General features: G+C 42.2%; 1 protein-coding gene across 1 annotated transcript in view; it reads left to right on the forward strand.

The window, feature by feature from the left end:
• The window catches only part of mRpL39 (mitochondrial ribosomal protein L39), a 32,922-nt gene extending 15,979 nt beyond the window's left edge, over window positions 1-16,943 (forward strand). The window contains exons 5-10 of the mRNA XM_075668719.1: window positions 1,840-1,901; window positions 4,547-4,659; window positions 7,363-7,510; window positions 7,768-7,839; window positions 7,935-7,982; window positions 16,709-16,943. Coding sequence (XP_075524834.1) covers window positions 1,840-1,901; window positions 4,547-4,659; window positions 7,363-7,510; window positions 7,768-7,839; window positions 7,935-7,982; window positions 16,709-16,891 — 626 coding nt within the window. The 3' untranslated portion in view covers window positions 16,892-16,943. The remainder of the gene's footprint in view (window positions 1-1,839; window positions 1,902-4,546; window positions 4,660-7,362; window positions 7,511-7,767; window positions 7,840-7,934; window positions 7,983-16,708) is intronic.
• Window positions 16,944-25,809: the final 8,866 nt, after the last annotated feature.

Genomic DNA, 25,809 nt, shown 5'->3' on the forward strand with positions numbered 1-25,809 from the left:
TACAGCCACGTCACATCTGCCATTAGTCAATTCAGTGCTCATTATCACTGCCTTGGCGCTCTTTGGCCACACTTGGCCCTTGCGCCAGTAAACACTACATATCATCACATGGTGCACCCATATGAAAGGGAACACCCGATTTCCATTTAAAGTTGGCAATTTTTCTAGTTCCTTCTCTTAAAAAAATTTTCCACGAGGAGGATTGTTCCAACATAAGAACTATGTACAGCAAACAGCAACGAGTGGGGTTATAAATTGCACATTTGCAGAAATTGCTATTTCGGTACAGGTGATGTGTACTCTTTCATATTGGTGCATTGTGTACAGACAAGTTTGGCAACTCTTGAAACTGTACCCCAAGGTTCTGTCTACCTCTTCCCTTTTACCCTTGTGTGAAGTAGAAGCCTAGTTATTCCAGTGCACCTCTCCGGCTTTCTTCTCGTTAAACTTTTTTTGCTTTCTCTCACTCCAAAAAATATTTCTTTCCACAAACTGGTGTGACAATTATCATTAACATTCTCCAATAATTGCAGTGTGTAGATGTTTGTTAAGATGCTGGAAGGACTTATATGTATCTTTTGAAGCATTTAAATGCAGCTAATTCTTCCTCAGCCAACTTGAAAGCTGCACTTAGTAGGCATTGGTTTCAGGAGTTATTAAGTGGATAGAAAAAACATTAGTGTTTTCAGCATTCATGGTGAGTTTGGGAGAACCAAGTATTTCAGTGATGTCATTTATGTAAACAGAAAACAGTAGCATGCCAAATATGGATGCTTGTTTTTTTTTTATTTGCTTGGGTTTCTATGCGGCATAACTTTAGGATGGAGTTAAATGTAATCAAGAAGGTCAGTTTCATGCAGGTACAACAAAAAAAACATGTTGGCATGGCATTCTTTGTCACAGGTTCACTTCTTTTGATTTTGCATAATTTTATTTAACCAGCTGGTACCAATCATCTAGGTAACTGCAGAGAATTTCAAGCATGGCACTACAGATTTCATATCCTGATAGTTTGCTTAGTAATAAAATTAATTTTATAAAAAGTTTTGTAGAGAATTTTAAGAGGAAGCAGTTGCACTTTACCACCTGTTTCTCAATTAGAAAGACCAATACCTGAAAAGCAGTACTGCTTATACCACTGCAAGAGCAGATGCTCTTGAATTACAGTAAGTTGTAGATCACCTCATGCAATAATTAAAAACATAGTTTTTCATCTGTCATTTTCTCTATGCTAACAGTGTACATGTCACTGTGATGTAAGTGGCTGACATGAGGGAAACATTGCTTGGTGATTGCTGCTGAGACCTGTTTCACTTGTGTTGCAATTCTTACAATACCTTGCAATAAGTATTGTTAAAGTCTGCTTAATTTATGCTTCTAGACATGTGAAGCTGGAATTCTGTGAGAAATGGCTGTTAAAAACATAGGTTCAGTGCGTGCCTGGAGAGCTAATTATTGTGTGGTGTGCCAGAAACGGTGTACTTCCTCCTCACCTAGCATTGCACTGCTGAGCTCCCTGCACTTGCTAGCATTAGGGGAGAGATTCTCCTCATTGAATCTTGCATTGTCTGAACTGACAATATGCTTACACTACTGAATATCACACACCTGCTGCTGTGCACCTATTTAATTGAGAAGTTTGGCCTTGTTGTGTGGCGGCTGCATGTGACTGCCCAGTAGAACTTTCTGTCCAGCATAATCTACACAAATGCAGTAAGTGGTACATATAATTAAGGCAGGAGATTACCATAGCACCTGCAGGTCATAAACACTGTAATGGGGATCTGCCGTGCTTGCTGCATTCATTTAAGTGTTTCTTGAATTTATTTTCATGTGCAGTGCGATCTGGCAGCTTTGTGTACAATGTGGACCTTGGCATAGAAAACTGGGAACCTCGCCGAGTGAGTTATTTTAGTATCTTATTCTTCCAAATAAAACTGTTTTTTTTTTAAACTTTTTGACAGTGTTTCTTGTTTTATATACTAGAGCTGTTGGTCTTACCAAAACATCAAATGTCATCAGCACACAGAAGAAAGATAGATGGGGTTCATCTGCACAAAATTTGAGACATGCTTTGTCATTAGTGACAGCTAAGCATCATACCCTGTCTTGTGCATGTGGTAATTAAATAATTTTGCATGTTATATTAGTGATGTGTCAAATATGCTATACTTCAAGAAGTTATTGTTCCCTTTGACTCGATTATCCACAGGAATGACAAATAATTATTTGTAGAATACAAAACTAATGCATCACCTTTTGTTTCTTTAGAGTATGCAGCATTGTTCAACAGTGCAAATAAGACAAGTGAAATTTCATGTGACATTTGGAATTTCAATATGAAGAGGGCAAAAGAATGCCCGAGTAAAGCTGAATTTAGGCTGCTTGGTGGAGGCGGGACAAGAACATGTCGATGTGTGTAAATGCGGAAAATGAAGACTCATTGGAGTCTCAAAAGGTTGCAGTTATTTTGCCTACAATGCAAAGCAGTGACAGCAATAACTTGCAAATTATTAAGTGCTGCAAGGCTTGCACTGTTTCAAGCTATATCAGTTGCAGAAAATGCCTGAGCAATCTGCTTTGAAGAGCTACAGTTCTTGCTTCTACCTGTCCCTCTCCTGTCTTTAACTTTTCGCAGCTGTCGTTACTTTAAAGGAGTATTGACATAAAAATATTGTGTTGCTTTTATTGTTTTCATTACATAATTGTCACCTACATAACTAAGGTATGAAGTCTCATTCCCTCGAGTACGTAATTAATCATTATATTTTAATGTGACCAGATTCAAGTTCACCCCATGTGGAGCATGGCTTTGAGAGTAATGCCAGGTTACAGTGTCAGGTAATGAGGTTACATAATGGAAATTGCAATACCTGGTATCATAAACCATTGATACGTGAGCCAATCAGTGCGGAGTGGTTGGCTTGTTGTGTATAGATAGGAGGCACTGTGCCAAATCAGCCCTTCCATCCTCGTCCACTCAGTGCTTCTGGGCATTTGCATGGAATAAGCTTGGCTCTCTGGCATTGCTCCTCCAAGAATGCAAAGTGTCCCGCACTACTCTAGTAGGGTCAGTTGGTTTTATTTAAACTAGAGAATTAGTACCTAGCTGGGTACCTAACTGGGTAAATTAGTAGTAACTGGGGTTCCACATTTTTGGTTTAAACTTGCAAAGAAATGTAAAAAAAAGTAGGGCAAACTTTTTTAGCGGAATTCAGTTTGAACCAAAAAGGGTGAGTGAAAGCAAATTTATCTCAGGTGAATTTGCTTTCCCTGACCCATTTTGGTTAAAATAGGATTCTGTTAAAGAAATATCACCATACTTCCTTCACTTTTTCAGGCAGCTTTAAGTTAAGACACCAATTAGTCTGCATCTACAAGCCTGCATGTGTTCTGATGCAAGGAGCCTGGTGAGGCCAGAGTCTTGTGTCAGCCTTCTGCCTAAAAAATCCTTACTGCTCTTTTTTCTATTTACACCCATTTTGCATGCTGCTGTGATGAAAGTTAAAAGTGGGTGGTATTCAGAGCGTTTGGGGGAGCCCTGGCCCAGGCTCTTTCAGTCTTTACACTGCGGCCATTGTGGTGACTGAACTGGACACATTCACTGATGCTAAAGTGGGGAGGAGCATGTCTACATAGCAGCTATTTTCTTTTTGAGCTTTGTACCCATGTAATGTCACAAATGGTATCATTCTATTTATGCTCGAATGTCAAATGCACTAACTTGCAGTTCCTACATAGTCACATTGCCGTACAGTGTTGTGCCTTCGCCAGATTGCATTTCACAAGCTTTGCTATTCAGTGAACTCTCATGGCTTCACAGCATGTTTGATTGACGATGCCACTGAGCTCCATCCGGTGTTTCTCTTTCTCTCTCTTTTTGAAGCATAATGTACTCAAGTCATACATTAATCACACACCAGTACTTCTTCCCTATTTCACATTTTACTGGAAGTGTTTTTACGAAACCAAATGGAAAAGGTTAGGTAAATTTGTGAGCACAGAAGGGATATAAATTGCCGAAATGCAAAAATTGGGCAGTTCTTACCTTTTCCACTATATGTTTCAAAGTGGGGGGGGGGGGGACTTAAAAAAAGAAAAATAAATTAATCCTCTGCGATGAGAATAACAGGCAATACAGTTGTGATGAACTTTGTTGATAGCTGAAAAGTAGAAATGGCAGTTGTTGAAAAGAAGGGGGAAAAAATGTTTTTTTATAACACATGTATCAAGTTAGTGCAGCCCCTAGAATATGTTGTTCAATAATTTGTGCATGCAGAGCATCCAGGATCTTTGCTCCTGCTTTATCTCCTTTTATCTGTAAAGTATGCTAGTTTTTGCATGCAGCAGTAAAGAAACACTACCAAGAAAAAGCAATTTGGTTTAATATGTTCGTCACTAACAAAAGAATGCAAGGTTATTGTTTGGAGCATATAAAGTTGCCTCTTTGCTGTTTTTACATTGAAAAGGGACAGTTCCAAAACTGATTTGAGATACAAATTTCTTTCGGAGTTGCTCTCGGTAACAAAACTACATTCCTTTTTAGGATGAATTAGATGTTCTGTCTGGGATGGGCAGGAGACTTGCAACAAAGCCCCACCATTTTGAGAGGCTTGAGGTAGATGCTTCAGTGGCACTTCGAATGTTTGAAGACAACAAGTGAGTGTTGTTTCACAACCTTTTTCTACTTTGGTGTAGTGCAACTTAGCTGTGAGCGAGATCTCCATTCTATCTAAACTGATTTTCTTCGCATAGTTTCATAATCTTTTTGCGTGTTATGCTTAATTTACTTAGTAGCTGTACTGTCCTCTTTATGAGGTGTTTTTATTTGTTTAATTTCTTATTGTATTTGTTTTATGTCTAATTGACACTCTTATGTTCTAACTTGTGATGTCATATATGGGGGAAGCAAATAATTTATGAAAGATCTCCTGATACTCCTATAACTTGTAGAGATCAGGAGTGCCAATGTCACTACGCCTTGGCGCTCCGCACACTGCGGTTGGCACACGCCTGCTTACCAACCATGGTTCTGTTCAAGCTCAAGGAAACAATGGACAGCAACCACGTTGTATACTTGGAGAGCTTTTATTACATATGCAACTAAAAATTTGAGCAGGTCAGCTAGCTCTGGCTAAAATCACCGAAGAACTCTTAGAAATAAATATGCTAGGTGAACAGGTGTTTCCGACTTACCAGCCGAGTCTACGGGTGGCCATGTCAGCCATGACAGAAACATGGCTGACTAACCATGTGCTGAAAAATTGTGAGCGACAGCGGAGTGCTCCATACTCGCCACTTGTTGAGGACCAAAAGGAGTTAGGTGATGTCAACGGGATCTCACGTGAATTGCTCAGTCATGCTGATAGCACTTGCACTTCCTGTGTGCAGCTCTTGTGAGGAAGGTCCCCTCCCCTGCCTACTGGCATGTGTCTGCCCTTGCCATGTGAAGCTTCCTGCCCTGATGGGTGCCTCGGGACACGAAGGTTCCCAAAAACTAAAATGCAGAATGCACTTACATGCATTGATAGCATTGAAGATAATGCGTTAATTTGAGATGCTTCTAGTATTTAGGTGTAGCAATAACATATAAAATGCATTAGTGATCGTAGGTAGACAGTGTCAGCGTATCAGAAGTTCTTTTTGAAAAATAAATTGCAGTACATGACAAATGAAGTGAATTGCTTGTGAAACTTATTTTCTCTATTCTCAATTATGGTGGTGCTGTTTGGAGCATTCATTGAATGGCCTTAAAGCAAAAATTGGAATGTACTCGGCAAATTTTAGTGCTTTTTATAAGCTTTGAATATTGACGCTGTCTCTGTAGCAAAACTGCTACTGTCATGTAATTTATGCCTACTATTAGGCATGAGTAGGCATAAGTGTAGATCGGGATTGTTTTTCAGCCATTGCAAGTGCAGTTAAAAATAGACATGTATACGTGAAATGTCTCCAGAAATGGCCTACTGAACAACCCATTCCTTGGTCATGCAACCAATTATTATACACTGATTTGTTTTGTTTTTCTTTCTTTCCTGAAGCCATATGCTTGCGGAACAGTTTACAGAATGCTATGATGCAGAAATACTATGTGACTTTGATTGTGCTTAGCCCCTTTCTAATGTTAGTAATATCTATGAATAATTAATCGATTAAGACTATCCCGCAAAACAATTAATATTCATTGATGTCACCTTTTATTTCATCGACTCAATTGATTAGACATGTTTGATTAATAGTTTTGGAGAGTTTGACAGGAGTTGCGCGAAAATTTTTGAATATTACTAGAATGGCGGAACACAAGAAGTGACTGTGGGGCTGTCGACTGTTTTTCCGCGTCCCAAGTGATACTGAGCCGTGCACTTCCCCACCACCGCACACACCAACCACACTGCCTGAAGCCAGAGGCTTGAAATGCCTTGGCAAGTCAAGGCGTACTATAGCAACCCAATCATTGATCGGCGTGTCACTGCCAGTCCACTAAAGATGTGGCGCAGTATTCGCGTCCATTTGGAGCATGTATTTGACATAGCAATGGAGTTCATGTCGATTCCAGCAAATCTATAGGTTCCAAGTGTCTTTTCTCGCATGCTCGTTGTGTGGTCATTCACCCAAACATCCCAGCCAATTCACATTCCTTCGCTCTGTGGAAAAGGAAAAGAGCATGTGGCTTAAAGTCCAAAACCAGTAATTTTCTTTTCCCCTGTGCACATTTCAATTTCTTGCATATTTTAGTTGGACTTCACCTTTCACTTTTGCCATTTTTCTTATTTCTTGTTTAACTGTACTGTACAGGGATTCACTAGTGCCATTTATCTTCTTTAAGGCTGCCCTAAGTGCCATCTTGTAACATGTATTGTTTATATATTTAAAGACCACTAGTGCCAACTCTCTTTAGTCTTTAACAAATTAAAGATTATTCTTTATCGAACTTTCTTTATCGAACGCTTGTATTTCTAACTTGGTTCCACCTCTCAAACATTAAAACAGGGCCCTACAAAAATAGATAACTGTGTTTCAACCTTCTTAATGTACCTGGCAAAAGTTTCGATTAAAGTCTAAAATGAATAAAGAAATTAACCAACCATCCCTATTCCTTTCATGTGCTGTGGGCACAATTGTGAGTGCAACAATAGTGCATCAAAGCAAAAGCACTGATGAAAATAAGATCAACTTGCTCAACGAAGGTCAGCTTGTTTGTATTGTATTGCACATAGTAGTTGGGTCTACTTATATCTGAACAGGCCATCATTGAGGGATTTTACCTTTAGAATTATAAGGACAACATGCATTATCAGCATTTTGTAACGGCCTGTTGGCACATGCAAGCAAAAAATGAAATGCTCTTCTTTTGTGCAACAGGTATAAAGCAGAGCAGGTTCCTAGAATAGCAGCCGCATCACCCACTGGTAACACAGTCACATTGTACCGTTTGCTGGACCATGTGGACATCAGTTCCGGACCCATGGTTGGGTCTCTCGATCACATGAGCCGTTTCAAAGTTGTTGCGGTAAGTGCTAGTAGATAGGATTCTTTGTACTGCAGCTGGTGCAGTAAGTTCCCAACATTACTAATGACATGTGTCTATAACATTAATGTTAGGAGTGTTATTCTTTTTAATACTGCTCTGCAAATGTTTTGCAGAATAACTTACCTGAGCTTGTAGGCATGTGCTCGAGCTCTGCATGGAAAAGTGTAGCTGTGTACTACAGTACTGAAAAAATCGTAACCTTGCAAGCAGGATTTCTCATTGCTTCTTTGTTTTAGGTTTATCCCATGGACACATCTATAGGGGTGCTTTATCGATTCCAGGGCTTGGCCATACCAAGTTCATTTTCTGTAAGATTCCTGTGTTCTCTTCCATAGATGCTATGTAACCTTGTTTTGTTGATACTTCTTTTAATCAATATATTTATATTTTTACTTGATTACAGATAAGTGAATTTGCATATAATGTCTGCTGTGAACGCGCACAAAGAATGGTAAGTCTTCAGTGAGCTACAATTGATACATACAGAGTGTTTTCTTTTAGACCACGCATATTTTTATTAAAAGATTGTAAGTGTAGCTTTCGTGGCGGCTTTGTAGAGGAGCTGTAAGTTGGGATGGAATACGATGACATTATTAACTATGTTTGAGAAGACACATCTTTAAATTAAAATATTGTAAATTATAATTGACATTTTTATTAGAAACTTAGGTGCAGTTGTTTATGTGTTAATTTGAAGGCGATCACATTTTAAGGCACTCCATATTTTTTTAAATCCTGAAAATTTCACGTAATTCGAGATCTCATCATTGCATTACAATGCTCAATCTTAGTTGAGGAATTATCGATATCAGGCGTACTAGGAACACCAGAAAGGCAACCTTGCTATTATGTCAGTTGGAAACACCCTGTTATGAAGTGCATGGTGAAGTTTGAATAATGGCACATCATGGCATGTGCTTGCCAGGCAAAGTGGCAAAATGTTTTACCTGGCAAAGGACTTCGTAAAAAGTATGGCAGTGCCATAAAATGCAACTGCCTTCAAATTTGCCTTATAGAACAGCCCCAAGGTCCCAAGAATAAAGTTAAAAAATTTTTGTTCTTCTTCTCAAACTTGTGTTAATAGTGGCAGTGTATGTCCGCCTTGCCTTACAACTCCTCTGCAAAAACGCCATTTGGATGGCATAGACCCTCCATGAGTCAGTGAAATTCTCTGATTTCTTGTAGAGGTCGTCTTGGTGGTAGTGCTCCTGTTAAACAGTGTATTCTGAATGTCTGCCTGCCTAATGCATTAGTTTAGAGGGAAATCACATACTATGCTATAAGAGACTTGATTGTCACAAGAACCTAATTTTCGTGATTCTTGCAAGAGCCCTGCTTCTCATGAAAAATGTATTCAGGAACGATTTGTGGAGCCAGTTTTTCACTAGCGTGCCCCTCTGAAGCAGTGTCAACTTCCGAACTTTAGCGTCTATGAATTGGTGTGTATTGAAATTGCAAAAAAAGACTTGTACACATAATTTGTTTATAGCAGAATCACAAAAATGTGTGATTATGCTATAAAAAAAACGCTGAATGTGTTCACACGTATCTGGGTTTTTGTGATGTGTGGCCATTTGATTCAGTCTCAGTACACTGTGGCACTTGTCCTATGGAAGGTAGAATGAATAATTCATGCTAGTGCCTTCTTTCATAACAAAAGCATTGCAAGTTCAGCTTGACAGATGTTGCAGGCTTTAAACAGTGATAGAAAAGTAGGAAAGTCTGATCATTATGTCAAAGCTGGTTCTAAGTGTCTTCGGTAACGTAATGGACAATACACATTGGTGTTAACGTTAATCAAGTTGTATAGCTATTAGTGAACTTCACAGTACCATTAAATTTTATTGATGTGCAAAAGTGCACGTGTGGGTCAATCCTACAATGGCTGTGTGGATTCCTGTTCAAAGCTACAAATCACTTGACACAGCAAGTTACTGAACAATGGTGCCATTTACAACCATGAAACATTAGGAGAACCTGCAAGAGCTATTGTTGAAACTGTGAGGCACTGCAAAAACCCAGGATGTCTGTGCAGTGATGCAACATTCAGAATTTAACTGGTGTTCTGTCCCTGTGAAGAGACTGTATATCGTGCCCTAATACAGTAGAAACTCATTGATATGTTCCTGTTAAGGCATTTTCCTGGTGCCAACATTCGCGATCAAGGCCACAAACAAAAAATGACCCAATAGAGTTACGCTCGTTTTTTACCGGATCATACGTTCCCAAAAAACACGATTTTTCGGCACCAATGTTCAGTACATCGCCAAACTGCGATCATATGATACGTTTTCTGGCTGCTAGATCCCATGTAAACAAGAAAATGAGCGAGGCGCGCCCGATTGAGAACAGTATATAGCTGCCCGCCGCTGCAGCTTCACCGCAATACTCGCCCATCCGTCTTGCACTCAGTTCCTCATTTCGATACACTCTTAGTCAATACCGGCTTAAAACAACACATATAACGCGGAAAGTAGATCAAAATTTTGACACTTATAAATGGCTCACTCCAAGCGGCCTACTGCACATGCGGCCTATTTTGTGCGGCTCTTTTAAACGGCCCTATTCGTTGCAGAGAAGGGCCGCTTGGAAAATGTCACGCATAATGCCAAATGTTTATGCGGTATTTCAGATCAAATCTGTCCTGCTTACTAAGTGAAAAAAAATTAAATTATGCGGTTTTACGTGCCAAAACCACTTTCTGATTATGAGGCACGCCGTAGTAGAGGACTCCGGAAATTTCGACCACCTGGGGTTCTTTAATGTGCACCTAAATCTAAGTACACGGATGTTTTCGTATTTCGCCCCCATCTAAATGCGGCCGCCATGGCTGGGATTCGATCCCGCAACCTCGTGCTCAGCAGCCCAACACCATAGCCACTGAGCAACCACGGCAGGTGCTTACTAAGTGGCTCCAATATTATGTGGCTCAAGATTATGTGACCCAACAGGCATTTTTGATGAAGAAATGGACAGGCTCCACCCAGAGGCATTTTGCACGAGGTTTCATACATATAGCTTAGAACCACATTATAGGAAATGGGGTAACACTCATCACACAAACATCGAAACACACATTGCACAAACATGGACACACTGGGAATCGAACCCGGGCATACCGTGTGACAACCGAACACTGTAAGCGCTAGACAGCATCGCTACGCTGACACGGAGGATTCGCATAACTATTTGTACATACATTTGTGCTGCCGAGGCTGCCATTTGATTGGTCACCGTCGGCGTTCGTGTGTGGTATACATATTTTGTGTAACTGTTGCCGATGCTTATGTGGTTAGTGATAGTAAAGATGTGTTTAAATAAGTAGCAGTATTCGCTTTGAACAGCTTTCATGTGCGGCGGAAAGGCTAAAAGTGGTAAGATAACCGAGCATGGGAGCTGCGCGAAAACAAACTGCTTCACCAGGCAAATGTTGTTCTTCAATGTTTTGTCTTTATTCACTATGCTGTGGATTGGTCACTGCAGTCGTTGTTTAACTGGGAACGTGGCTTTGTCTCAGAAACTTTCAACCTCGTTCACAAGGTTCAGTCAAATATGATCCGCCGCCAACATGCACACCTGCAAATATAGGTAACTGCACTTACTTCAAAGTTGCACTTCCTCGACACTATACCGGCAATACGGCTACAGTATTCTGAGACGTCGAATAAGCAGGCGGGATTTTGCCGGCACATCTGTAAGTTTGTTGAACCGACAAATATTTCTGTTCACTTCCGTTGGCCGCAACAAGGATGCCCCGTCCATAAGACTGACAGATATAGGTTTTGTGAGTACAATAAAAATGCTCCCGAACTGTGCTTTTTATGCCGCTTTGTTGTAGTTATTGGCACAGTTTATATTGAAGCAGCAAGGCACGTCACTACCTCCGTTCGTGAGCCTAACGTAACTGTATTGCAAATATCGGAAGCTTCACCCCTTTGCACACACTAGCTTGTTTTCACCTATTTACCTGCCAGGTGTATGTCAGCGCAGCTACCGTGGCCATACCTACAGTGCCATCAATGTGTTAAAAGAAGGAAGGGAGGAAAGAAATTAGAATATGGTTAAACAATTTACATTATTGGACTTAGCATACCGAGTCTGCTGCGGATTACGAGGGACACAGTAATGGAGAGCTCCAGATTAATTGTGACCACCTGGGGTTAATTAATGCGAACCCTTTGGGTGCGCGTTAATTCCATTGGAATGCGACAAGCGGGGCCGAAGCGCTGGTGCCACCAGGTTACCACGGCAGCTGTCGTCAAAATAAAGATTCAGCTGATTGGAAATGTATAACGAGGCCCGATTTTGCCTGTGTATCGAAGCTGATAACGGCTCCATTCCTAGCCTTTCAAGTCGATGTCTCCGATGCAGAATGAACCTGGAATAATCGCGATTTTCCCATTGTCTTGTGCTACATTTTTATGATCAGCACCACCGCAATGAGCACTTTCTGTTGTCTGGAATGCAAGCAATTCACCGTGCACAAGACGAGCCGCATTCATGCAGAAATTACTTTTATTTATATATATATATTTTCTTTTAATGCCGACTTTGTTAAAGTGGACACGCTGTATTAAGCGGGCACGACGCTATTGTGCTGTGTGTCATGCAAAGTAAGGTGTGCCAGACAGTGGTTGTAAGCAGCTGAGATGGACTGCATGCTTGCATACGCAATTATCCCGAAGGAACAATTGAATCAGGATTTAGGTGTCATGTACAATAGTTGAGCGCCTCTGCCTTCCTTATATTTGCTATGTCAACTGCACCCATATACACAGTTATTAAAAGCATGTTTTTCTCTTACCATCTGAAGTATGCTTTAGTGGAATGTCCACTTCATCTGTGTATGCAGTCTGAAAGCATGCTGTGCATTCATGCAGACTTTGGCACAGAACATATTTTTGATAGGAGAATGATTTATTTACAATCCAACAAAGCGCACAACATAGTTTCAGTGTAGCTTCTTAAAACAGAATGAGGACTTATATGCCAAGCTCTGACAGTAAAAAGTAAAACACAAACTGTGACAGGAAATACAAAAGCAGATAGGCAGTGTTCGCGCCTGCAGCTTTTAAAATGGGAAACAAGCATAAGACATGAACTTGCATGAACTTCATGCGGTTGTGCCCGACCAAAGCTGGGCCTCTCAGAGTTCGTTGCTTTCTCGTTCCTTAAAAAGGTTTGTTTAGAACCAAAATTATGTAAAATAGCAGACAAGTACAATATCAGGAATAGAACACATGCATCCCAAACTTAGTGTAAGGTCACATTTTTTATAGATAGGTTATCTAATGAGGAACTTGGACAGCGAAGTGCTTGCAGCTAATGAAAAGATAGCTATCCATGACTAGCATGAAAAAAGAAAGAATGAAAGTGCTGCAAGGATATGTACATATTCGAATTGAAGAACTCTTGTGGGAGCCAAGCAATATAAACTTTATTTTTTGGCCTGTGGAGCACACTCCGTATACATGTCGCAGTGTTTGGGTGAATGCAGGGAGATGCAAGTGAAGTTCTTTATATATACATTGCCAATAAGAGAAAAAAGAAGCATTTTCAGGTAAGTATTTCATGTTGACATAATTGCTCCGTCGTCACAAACACGTCAGGTATCCTTCGTATATGTTCAGAACTATTTGTCCTGATGACTCCTGGATCTCTAGTCGATCATTGTACCTGGAAGGAAAAAGAAATTCCACTCAATGTTAGACAATTCCAGAAACAGTTTCACCTTGGCCCTGTTAAGGCTGTGTTTTGTTCAACAGTTGTTCAAGGCCAATATAGTAGTGATCTTGTACTAAACAGGTCTCTATGTTAGCCGTAAACTCCTGAGGCTGTGAAACAATGATCCGAGATCCCTTATGTGACTTTCTTGATTGTGGTGTGTCTAGAAAGCCAGACTCGACTGCACTTATTTGCACCTTGTTAAGGGAGAGAATCAGTGTCGAGAGTGTGCTTAACACCTTTGTGTTGCCCTGCTACTTGACATGCGGGCTGTTGCCAGAGTGCACTGTATTGCATTGATGTGCACACATCCTTTCACTTTTTATTTGAAATCTCGGCTGTCCTGTTTCCTTTCATTCCCTTTATACCCTTTCCTCAGCACAGAGTAGTTCACTTGTATTTATGCTGGCTAACCTGCCTATCTCCTATCTTTCTTTCTCCTTGCTCCGAGAGCATGTGTCAGCATTATAAAACTGATCTGATGCGAAAGGCGCAAAGCCAACAACGGACAATGTAGTCAAGCCAGTCTAATCAATCTAGTAAAATGCAACATGGCTAAAATGTGCCAGCTGAACATTTTCAAGTCATGCTCACATCAAGCTGCGGAGAGTTTTCTTAAGCAGATTGAACGACTAATGGAGGCAGGTTACCCACAACTTGTGCCAGTTTCCGTAGCAGGAAAAATACTGAAAAAGTTCTGAACTCGCCAACTGGCCCAGCAGCCACCTCGCGAAAAAGGTACCCGTCATGCTTTACATACACCGCATGTCGCATAATTTGAAGAAGGTTGCCAAGCAAGCTATTGTGAAATGGTGTTTTCTGCCCCATGCAAGCTTTCAAGGATCTGCAGAATGACCAACCCTTTTTTCGCAAGGCACCGGCCTGTGTCACAAATCACAAAAATAAATATGTCATACATGTCAGGCAGGAATCCAGGGGAAACACGAGGAATGCGGGAGATGGAAATGCAAGACTGTGAAGCAAAACGTGAACAAGGTGAATGCAGGAGCCAACGTTTCGACAGGTGGACTTGTCTTCTTCAAGGTGACGTACGCTTTCCTCGCCACAGTATATATATACTGTTCACCTGTATATACTGTGGCGAGGAAAGCGTACGTCGCCTTGAAGAAGACAAGCCCACTTGTCGAAACGTTGGCTCCTGCATTCACCTTGTTGATGTTTTGCTCATGTCAAGCAAGAGTCATTTATGAAATTCCTTTGTTATGTGGTAGAAAGTATGTGGGACAAACCGAGCTCACTGTGTGAATGATAGGCCGAGGCAACATCAAAACAATGTTAGAAATGGGAAAGAGGGCCACCTGGCAATTCATTGTAGAGATTGCAAATGTAAGCCAAATTTTCACACCTGCCAGGAGCCGTGACAAATGGGTTAGATTAGTAATTGAGGCTATATTGTTGTTTCTGCTATACAAAAAGAGTAGCCGTTACCATTGTAAGGTGGCTATGTCTCTTTCTTTTATTTTCATTTCAATAAAATAAACTGCTTTACCTGAACACAAACGTGCACAGATGAACTGTGATAGTGCTCCATGTATAACATAGTGGCATTTTTTTCCTGACTGAACATTGTTGGAAGTAAATAAAGTGCCCGGTGTGTGTGTTTATCTTTTTGTTTGTCATCTTTCCACCTTTCACATCAGATCGTGCCTAACCAACACGCCCAGTTTTCCATCTTAACGTTATAAAACTAGGTGGCGATGATTTACTGCAGAAAGCGAAGCATTCTGTATCACATACTTCACATGTGCATAACTCGTAAGAAATTGTTAACATGCGAATGTGCCTGACCTTTCAAGTTACAGCACTGTGTTTGAAATTTCACTGGCATTATCCCTACTTAGTCTGAATACAATGACTGCATGCATAGTGTAAACAAAGTATTCAAGCCATGGCAATAGACGAACACACGTATTGCTCTGAGCAAGCAACTAAAATGAGCAGAATGTGCTCGGTTGCGTTCTCCACATTCTGCACGAATACGTTTTACATATACTTGCCATCTTCGAAATCAACTCAATGTGCTTGGGCTTATGGTTTATTTCAAAGTAATATTTCTTCCCACTTGCAGGTAATAACTAATTGGTCCATATTGTCAGCTGGTGCTCAGGGGCACTCATTTATGCCCCTTACACTTACTGGCATTCAGCCTCACTTGTGCTCATTTACTCTTGTCTAAACTCAGTGACTTCCCACTCTTGTGAAATCAGCAGAAATGAGTGAGAGGGCTCTTGAATGCGTGTCTAGCTGTAATGATAGTACAGTGCGTGCAAGTGCTTGAATGTCATCCACATGTGAACAATATTAAAAACACTTGTCTCTTTCTGTGCCCTACCCCATTTTTGTGCTGGCAAAATATCAGCTTTTTATTTGTGTGCTTCATGATAAGCATATGACCTTTGCGCACTACAATGAACAGCCATTCTGAGCCTGATTCTTGCTTACCGGTTCTATGGTCCACTGTATAGTTGCTGTGGAGAGCCGAGTGTTCTTTCTTTGGTGGCATTGTTATTACTGTCAACCTTTCCTGCCTTAATACTGTGTAGAAAAAAAATCAATTAGGTGAAAATAAAAAAAAATTGCAAAACTTTGATCATTTGAAAGACAAAAGCTCCCAAGAAAGGTCCTATTAAGGCCTATTTTGCGGCCCCCGACTGTAACGCACAGTTATATTACTGCCAAAAAAAAAAAAAAAAGTTGGAGCCAATTTCGCTGTGCGCTTCAAGTAAAGGAACTTGAGTCGACGCGTAATGCGTGGAAACAGCTTCATGGAACGTACAAAGGCACACAGACTCGTGCACAGCTGAACCTTAGCAGCTAGTTGTATCAGAGTCCAACGACACCTCCTTCTCGCTGTCTGCCAACCACGGATGTCATCTTTAATTCCTTCTAATGCATTAGAAATGCCACATGTACAGCAAACTGGAAAATGGTGACCCACACCAAGGCATGAAAAACAATGTATCTTCGATGGCACTGAGGCTAGTTATCTTTCATACTAAAATAGAATCGGTTTCGTTTTTCATTTGAGTCAAATTAGCTATGATTGTAACGCGCATACAAATTTAAAAGCACTTTTTATTCAAAAAAGTGGAATTGTGCAAATACGGTATACTGTAGTGGTGAAGTGGCTTTGGCGTTATGCTGCTAAGCCTGAGGGCACTCTATCTAATTCCTGCCATGGTGGCCGCATTTTGAAGGGGGCAAAATGCAGGGATACCCGTATACTATGCATTGGGTGCATGTTAAAGAACCCCAGGTGGTTAAAATAATTCTGTAGTCCTCTACTACGGCACAACTAGGTAGACTGGAAGTAGCTCTGGTAGTGTGAAATCAATTTTTTGTTAGTTTCCAAAGTGGGGCTGTGGTAGACAAATAGTGAATATTTTGCTTTGTCAGAATCAAACACAACTTCCCTTTTGTTGTTGATTGCAGAATTACACAGGTCTTCCACGGACTGAATCTGAAGCTGATGAGGAACCAAGTGAAGACAATGTGCACTTTAAAGACATGAGTGCTGAAGATGAACATGTCAAAAGCGAGACTGCAACTGCCAGTGTCACAGCTGCCTTCAAAGACTCTGCACCTGCAGCATCTAACCGTACCTCTTCTACCTGAGAAATCAGGAACACTTGTAGTTATGTCATGATAAAAGAGTAATACTGCTGGATGTGATACCTGTAGTCAGTGCCCTGTGGACATTGAGGAGTCTATTGTTCTGTAGCTTAAAGATATTATGAGCATGTCGTACTCCGTTAACTCCAATAGTTAAGGCACTTTTTGTATAGGCTGACTCCAAATCTTGGAACAGGTCACTACCAGCCCGTATATGCTATCGTGATCAGTAATAATCGCCTTACGCAGTAAAATGGTTCACCCCTAATTAAGTGTCAGATTTAACTTATAGAAAGAAAGCAATCGAGGAAGCAGTTTGGTTGTACGCTGTTTCATCTCTCATGACCTCCTATTCTTTTTTACCACTTTCATAGTACAGCAAAACCTTGTTAATTCGAAGTCATCGGGACCACAAAAAATCTTCGTATTAAGCGGGTTTTCGAATTAACTGAACACACACACAAAAAAAAATGCAACCCAGGCAAAAAATTTCACTGCAGGAATGCATTACCTTTATTCGGCGATCTTTGGATTACTTGAAGTAATCAGAGATGCTGGTTTACCACATCTTGTAGTTGAGGCTCCAAGGGTCATGTTTTCTAGTTGGCCAACTACTTGCAGCATTTGAGAATTTCCACCGTGGCACTCAACAAAACTGCGGATAACGTTCAGCGATCCGATAACTTCCCCGAGAGCGGGTGCTCGGGAGGGCTCGTTAGCGTCGTCGTCGTCGCTGTCATCGCACATGGTCGCATCAGCGGTAGCTTCACTCTCCGAATCTGAGTAGCACGTTTGTTGATTATTTTCAAAGTTTAGATACTCGGCGAAGCCGACTGCACCGGATTTGCTTTCCTCTGCGCAGAGTGCATTGATGCGGTTGCAGTACTCGGCTCCTTCATCAAGTGCACACGAATAGTCAGCATCAGCATCGACGGTCCTTTCCTTCAAAAAGCCAGCATGTTCAAAACACCGCATGATAAAAGTGAGTTCCACTTGCTTCCATGCATACACAATAAGACATATGGCCCCGAGGAGGTCGATGGAGCACTCCTTGCCGTTGTCGTAGCAAAGGAGTATGCGCTTGAGCAGGTGGTGGCAGTAAATCATCCTCGTGTGGTGAATGATACCTTCGTCCACTGGCTGCGAGATCGACGTGGTGTTTGGAGAAAGAAATACCATCCTGATAGCTTTCAGGTGTGGGATGTCACCATGCGCGGAGCAATTATCAACAACGAAGAGTAAATTCCTGCCTGTGGCCGCAAACTTGCGGTCAAAGCTGCCGAATGTAATCTTAAATTATTGCGCCTGTGACCCAGGTTTTCTTGTTGTGCCAGTAGATAAGCTCATCCCTTGGCGGCAGCCGTGCACTTTTAAAGCAGCAAGGCTTCCCACTCTTTCCAACTACAAGTAGCGGCAGCTTGTGTTTACCGCACATGTTCGCGCCGAACAGAACGGTAATTCTTTCCTCACCCTGCTTTTGACCCTTGACCAAGGTGTCTTTCGCTGCAAATGTGTTTCTGGGCAGCATCTTGTAAAAAAGGCTGCCTCGTCAAGGTTGCACACATCGTCTGCACCATACTCTAAGCGACGGAGCCAAAGTGCGTTTCATCCAGTCGTCGACGACGCTCTCGTTTGCGCTGCCGCTCTCGCCGCAGACGGCTACGGAGGTCAAATTATTGCGCTCTTTAAAACGGCTGAGCATCCATTGCTACACTTGAGCTCTTCGTGCCCAAGTTGTAGAGCCAAGTTATTGGCCTTCTCCCGCAGTATCTTTCAATTGACGGAAAGGTGGGCTGCGTTGGCTTTCTGCAGCCAGTGAAGTAAAGCTGATTTCACATGTTGGTACGTGGGAGCCCGTACTTACGACCGCTTCGAAGAATATTTCTTGCTGTCGGCCTCCAGTACCTTCGACTTGTTCTTCAATATTGTGGACAACATCGAGAGCGGCACACTGTGCCTTTCAGCCAACTCGTTCTTGGAACACTTGTTCTTACCCGCTTCTTGGATCAAGCAGAACTTCTGCTGCAGCATTAAAGTCTTATACTTTGGCATCTTCACTCACTGGCACTTCTGCACAGTTCAGACAAAAAAAAAAGCACCACGCTAGCTGCAACACCCCTAACCACTGCATACAAAGAAATGACGCAGACTGGCGTTGTACGCACACACGTTGCCGCAGGCGCGGAGAGAGAATGGGCAAACGGCAACCAGTGGCAGTGGCATGGAACACGCGCTGACGCTGCGACCGCTGCGACTGCGAGGAGCGTGCGGAGTTTTGGGACGAGAGCATGTGACGAAAACCGGTATGCTCGCTGTGTTGCAGTGAAGCACATCTTCTCCTCTGCAGGAGCGCGTTTCGGCGGTGTGTGGGTGTACCGTGGACTGATTTTTTTGGCTAGCAGTACTACGGGTTGGGCACTTTGTCTATAAATAATCGTGATTGCTATATGGCGTTGCCTCGTGGCTCCGAATGGCCGTCGTTTCGTCAGGTTTGCGGTGAAATGGGGGATCGGGAATTGCCACATAGCACCCCAAATCTTCGAATTAACTGGGATGGCCTAAGCCACCAGTTTGAATTATTCAGTCAGATTTACATTGGAAAATACGGGACCGCAGAAAACCTTCAAATTATCCGCGATTTCGAATCAACAAAGTTCGAGTTAACGAGGGTTTACTGTATATTCCTGAATGGTCCTTGGTCCACTATAATCGTCATTCGCATCCAATGTTGCAACCTTATTTAGGTAGAAGCAGAGTGCAAAAACACTTCTGTACTGCGCTTTGCGTGGACATTACATATAAGGTCATCAGAATTAACTACTATGGCACCTCTTACAGCGTGTGTTGCATTGGGAATTTATGCCCCAGCAATAGGTCTATAATGTTTAGCAGCATAACTGCGTAGGGCATTGGATGTGATAATCAACACAAGGTGCCTTGCCTTGACAGTTAACTGGAAAAAAAATTTTAAAATCATGTAGTGTGAGGCTGGTATGCTGAAGTTCTACTCCAAGTAACTGCAAACTCTATTAATGTAGCAGATTATGATTATATATGAACTTGGGCTAGTCCCTTCCTCTATACTTGTGCTTGTCAGAGAGGGATGGCAGATATCTGTCAATGTATTTATTTTAGAATGTGCATGCTGCAAACTTTATCTGTGCTTTTGTTTTAGTGTATACACAAATCTTCCTGTTCTGCAGAACTCTGTCCTAATCAAAAAGCTCCATTGAAAATCTTCTGCATTTTTATTTCTTTCATAATGGAACGGGGAATGCCATCTGGCTTCCACACTTTTCACTGAAAGTTTCTACCTATTGTGAGGGCCACATGGAGTGAAAGTTATTGACAGGGGGCAGTTGCTTCTTTTTATAAGGAACAAAAGCACAACCATGCTCTGGTGGACAGGTGTACTGCAGAGGCGAAACCCACTTTTCAAATTAGTATTTGAAGACAAAAAGTAAGAAAGCAATTCTAAGTACAGATTTGATCACTGGCTTTGTATGTTCGTGTGCTTTCCCTCTGACCCATGAGTTTTGTCTGCATAAGGTAAAAATAGTCTGTGAATTGGAGTTTTTGAAACTTGAGAAAATTGGCGAAAAAATTTGATGCAGAAGTGACAGAAAGAAGAGACACCACACTGCTGGTAGTGCCTCCCAGCGTTATGGTGTCTCTTCTTTACGTCGTGTTTGCATCTCAAATTTTTTTATTGGTTTTCTTGAGTTTCAGTATGAACCAACTGGCCCAGCAAGCAGTACTTCGAGAGTTTTTGGTTGAAACAAAACCTTGTAAGGTGGCTGACTTGCAAAATTTTGCAAACCGTTCATTAATAAATGTGTGTGAAACACTCAATGTTTGGCTTTAATTAAGGGATCTTGACAACCTAAGCTAGTCATGAGCAATCGTCACTTTTTGGCTTATGGCAAGCCCGCCTCGTCTTGGTTATTCATCACTTTCTTAATGGTCTGTGATTTGTAGAGGGTTCCAAACCTTGTTTCTTCTTTCATTGAGATTTTCCTCACTAGATGGCAGTAAACTTACTTTGAGTGCCAGGTGAGTGCAACACATAAGCAAGAGATGTTTAGAGTATTGATGGAAAAAAAAAGGCAGGAAAGAGATTGATAGAGCCAAGGTCATTGCAGGTATAGGTAACTGTTCAATGTAGAGAGAGAGAGATTTTAATGGAGAGAAAAGATTAAGGAGAGAGAGAGAGAGACAAAATTTCAGACTGCAATAGATGTATGTAACACCTGATTAGCTCAAGTAGGCTAGGTGACTATTTGTCGCTGCCTCATTCCAAAGAGGATGCCAATAGAAATCATTATCGTTGTGTAGAGTTTCAGTATGTGCTAGCATATACAAGGACTCTACTCGCATGCCGGAGTCATCCTATTCGCATGCAATTTTCACACAAAGCATCTTCTGTGCAGCATGGAAATGCAATCTGTTTTTATCTATACGATTATTGTAGTTTGTGACGAAGAGATGAGCTTTTCATTTCACTCTCCCAGTGAAGGTGACAGCAATGGAGCTCGAGATGGTGGCAAGTCATAAGTCCAATGTTGTGAGTCTCCATTAGTTACCACAGTAGTTGTGAGGAATGCAGTGACTTTTTGTGATAAAAAAAAAGTTTATCTGTTGAGAAAGTTTTAAGGAGGAAGGTAGGCCAATTATTCCCGTAAATAAATGTTTATGCTTCACTATATGAGATTTAGTCATACTTCTGTTTTCTACCATGTTATTAAATTACTTTGCGTAATTAAAGAAAACTATTACAGTACCATTTCCTCGACAAATAATGAGCCCTCAAGGTGTTAAGAAATGCAGTCTGGCCAGTTTTCAGTACCAACAAAACGCAGTTGCCTCCGAAATAAAGGGGACGTTCCTGTTTGCATGGCATCTTTCATGTACACATGTAGGGGACAAAATTAATGCACCACACCTTAGGATGTGTTGGGACACGTGAGTGGCCAATGCTGAGCTATGGAAGGTGGTGGAGGCACTTTTTCTCCGCCACAACTTTGCAGCTTTGTAGAAAGGCCTCAGCGTGAGAGAAACCTCGAGAAAATATTGCCTCTCGCAACAGGGTGAATACAGTGTAGGCTGGCAGTATCCTCAAAATAGCCATAAAGTATATCTACAATGCACCGCAGTTGTATGCATACAAATACTGCAGCAGGGGAGGTGGGGTGGTTGTAGATTAAATACAGTCATAAAAATGTGGCAGAGAAAATTAGCTAAACGCCTTAAAAAAAATCAACTCTATTTGATGCCTTGTTTTTTTCTTCAGATGGTGCCTGTGTTCAGCACGTAACTGTTCGAGAGCAAGGGAGCATGCAAGTAACCAAAGCTAAAAAGGTTCAGTTCATCAGCCAAGAAGTAAAGAAAAAAAAAAATTTGTGAGACTCGTAATGCAGGCGTGTGTCAAGATTCAATGGCGATAGCTGATGGTGTGTTCGCTCCCGGATACTGAAACTATTATCAAGCGTCACGTGCTTCTGGCATCTCGTGTAGGATTCTAGTACGTCACTCCGATTCATGTTTCTGAAGTAACCAAGCTTGAGTTACGGCTTCTCCCGTTGTGGCTGACATTGCTTCACTTCAAAGACGAAGTAAGCGAGCATCACATTCTTCGCGCGTCTCTATCACCGTGCGATTTCGGCTGCCGCGTCTTCAGCAGTCTTAAAACTTATTGTGCGCAAACAAACAGGGACGAAGAATAGAAGAAACACAAGGACGAGCGCTTGTCCTTGTATTTCTTCTATTCTTCGTCCCTGTTTGTTTGCGCACAATAAGTTTTAAGATGAATCTGTTCCAACTAGGCCGACTCGCAGTCTTGCTTCAGCAGTCTATTCACATTTTTGCCGGGCAACTTGGTATGGGGCACGCTGTGGCGCCGGCTATGTTGCCGCCTTAATTGCATTGCCCATCAGCAACAAATGCAGCCCCTCCCCCCCTATTATCGCAACGTCAACACCACCTACAGCGCCGTCTCTAGCCCTTCTGACTTTCCTCAATTCCCTCACAAAACATGCAGCAGCTGCACTGCTTCCTTGTATCAATGTTGCTTGCCGCAACACACTTGAAGCTGGCTAGGGTTGGTGCCGTGCTGTCCTGAGGTCCCGCGAGCATGATGTCGGCCCGCGTGCCTGGTGTTGGAGGTCACGTGATCTGCAAGAAGCACGAAGGCCCTCCATGACGAGAAGTCTTCCTGGGTGCCGGGTCTTGTAGGTCACACGATCTGCTGAGTTGCGGAGGCACGTAAGGCCATCGGTCGCTTTGCAACAGGTACACATGCTCCCCACTTCCAGCGCTCCTCACGACAGTGTTGTGACCGCTCAACTCTGTTCATGTGCGCCTTTGGGCGTAGTCACCACGTGTGTTAGCAAACGTTTACTGAAGTTTTATGCTGCCAATAAAACGAGCTTTCATCTTTCTAGTCTTCATTGCTATCACTGTCAATGATTATCCCTTCGCTGCATATTTTTTCTTAGACCATGACGTGTGTTAGCTTGTTTTACCACAACATGCAACAAAATTATTACACCTCTATTAGCACATTTCAACCTGTTAGTATTTTACTACATTTTGATGTGTGTAGATTGTTTTGCACAAGGCTCACCCGAGTGATGGTCAGGAAGAGGCACGATGATCCTCCATTTTGCAACGCACAAGATGCCACAGCAGGGTTTGCCGACTCCAACCCGACGCAGAGAAGGCTCTGAAATCAGATGTCCAACAAATACGGCTTTATTAACCCAAGATACACCACAGTGCGACAGTCACGACGCCTACGTGCAGATTCTCACCGCAAGACCGATCGATAAAGTACCCACGCCTGCTGTGCTAGGGCTAACCGGATAGCCGTCTACCAAGCCCGAGAATGAGAAGTCATGGGAGCAAAGGTCCCATTTAATAGACTTGTTACGCTCAGCGGAAGAGAGCTCGGGTGGCCCCCACTCAGGAGGCCACTCGGGGCCTGTCCCGGTTACGTATGCTCGTGTGGCGGCTCGACGTCAGGAGGGAGGCATAGTTTGTGCGGGAAATTAGCTCCTGCGCACTAGCCGTGTTTGCCATGTTGGCACTATAGCGGCGATTCCCAAAAATCAAGCTTAGTACCAAGCACGAGCAGGGGGATGAGGCGCAAGAAGTGACCTTGATCTCCACAGATTTCTTCGTTATCATAAAGTTACCACACACAGCTTTTTGCTGAAAGACCTGTAATGCCCGGTTCAAATGGTGCGATTTTACACTGCATTTTCTGCAGCTATGATTTCCGCAAATGCGAACTCCGCATTGCCGTTTCACATGCACCGAGCGCGGCAGCTGCGATTTTCGCATTTGCGAGAACGTAGCAGAGAACTGACTTATTCTTGGCATCAATTCGCTTTGGTGAGAACAAAATAAAGCAACTTAGAAACTGTTTTTGTGAAGATTCTTAGTGCGTTACATTATCAAAACAAAAATTAAGTAGGAAGGTAACAGTGACGTGGTAGATCCACGTTTTTATTGGTTCCCCGTGCTTGCCGTATGTGCATTTTCGCAGAGAAGTTCAGCACTCCAAACATTGAAAAATCGCACGCACTATGTGCCCGACGGCCCATTTGCCGCAAATGGGAATTCGCAAGTCTGAAAACGCAGTCAAATTCACACCATGTGGACCGGGCTTTAAGGGGTTTTTCAGCAAAAAAACTGGGTGGTAACTTTATGATAGGGTCATTTTTAATATTCAGTTTTGTGAGGGACCTGTAGAATGGATATCACCATTAGAAGCTGTAAAGGCTTCCTTAAAGTTGCTCAAGCCACTTGGAAAAATATGTTCTTAAGGCTAAACCCCATGAGAGCGATTTTGTGCGTGATGGCAACGAGCGACGGCTTCGAGCGACAAAATAGGCCATGGCTTGAACAGATCGCTCAGTCTTGTCGCTCGATCACTCGGTTCTGGAAATCTAGAATTTGTCACTTGTCGCCCGGAAGTGCTATGAGCAGCTAGCCAATATCGCGAAGCTGGGACTGGATGTACATCGCTCAACTACTACCGATTGTTGCACGGAAGAAGCAAACAACTGAATTTTTATGTGTGCAAGGATAAGAACCTTCTGTAAGACATTCAGAATAGTTTATGCTGCGTTTTACAGTAATATACATCAACTTAAATTAATAAAGGACACGTCATGCTAGTTTTGACACAAATTTGTTGCCCTCATACCGGCAACATTGGGGAGATGTCGCTCAAAATCGTCGCTAGCATGGGGTGCGACTTGTACGCAACGAGCGAATGTGACAGCCATCTCCATTGCATTGCTTGTCGCTGTCGCATGCAAGATCGCCTGCATGTGGTTTATACTTTACATAGGCCCCGACTACGGGGGGGTGCTCCGTGGCCTGAGCCCTGTCCAGAGTTTTTTTTGGGGGGGAAGGCCCCCCCCTCCCACAGACACACACCTGAAGTACCATTACCAGAGCTTTGTCACCCAGATCATCTTTTGACTTTCCTCGACCGTTACACCTGAAATTTTATTGGGGCTAATAGCTTACTGCATCATTGTTGGTCCGGACATGCGTGGCTTTTAATTCATACTTTCGCTTTATTTCTGAAAATCCTAGGACAAGCACATTAGAAGCACTATTGGTGGCTGCCTCATCTGTATTTTCTCACTTCAACATTGTTTTAAATTTCCACTGTATACACCACGCACATATAGAATATATTTAAATATACACAAAGGACAAAGTTTATTATATTTTTGAAAGAGATGGGAGGTAGCCAATTAAAAATTATTTATAATGGTATGGATAACCTACGCCTAAAGACTGGATATGTTGCAGTACATTCACCAAGCTTCAAATTGCTTTGCATGCTTTTTTGACCATGAAAAAAACCTATAGACTTCAGTGACCCCTTTGGCAGAATGTTTTAT

This window comes from Dermacentor variabilis, chromosome 1 (assembly GCF_050947875.1).
Source record: "Dermacentor variabilis isolate Ectoservices chromosome 1, ASM5094787v1, whole genome shotgun sequence".
NCBI lineage: Eukaryota > Metazoa > Arthropoda > Arachnida > Ixodida > Ixodidae > Dermacentor > Dermacentor variabilis.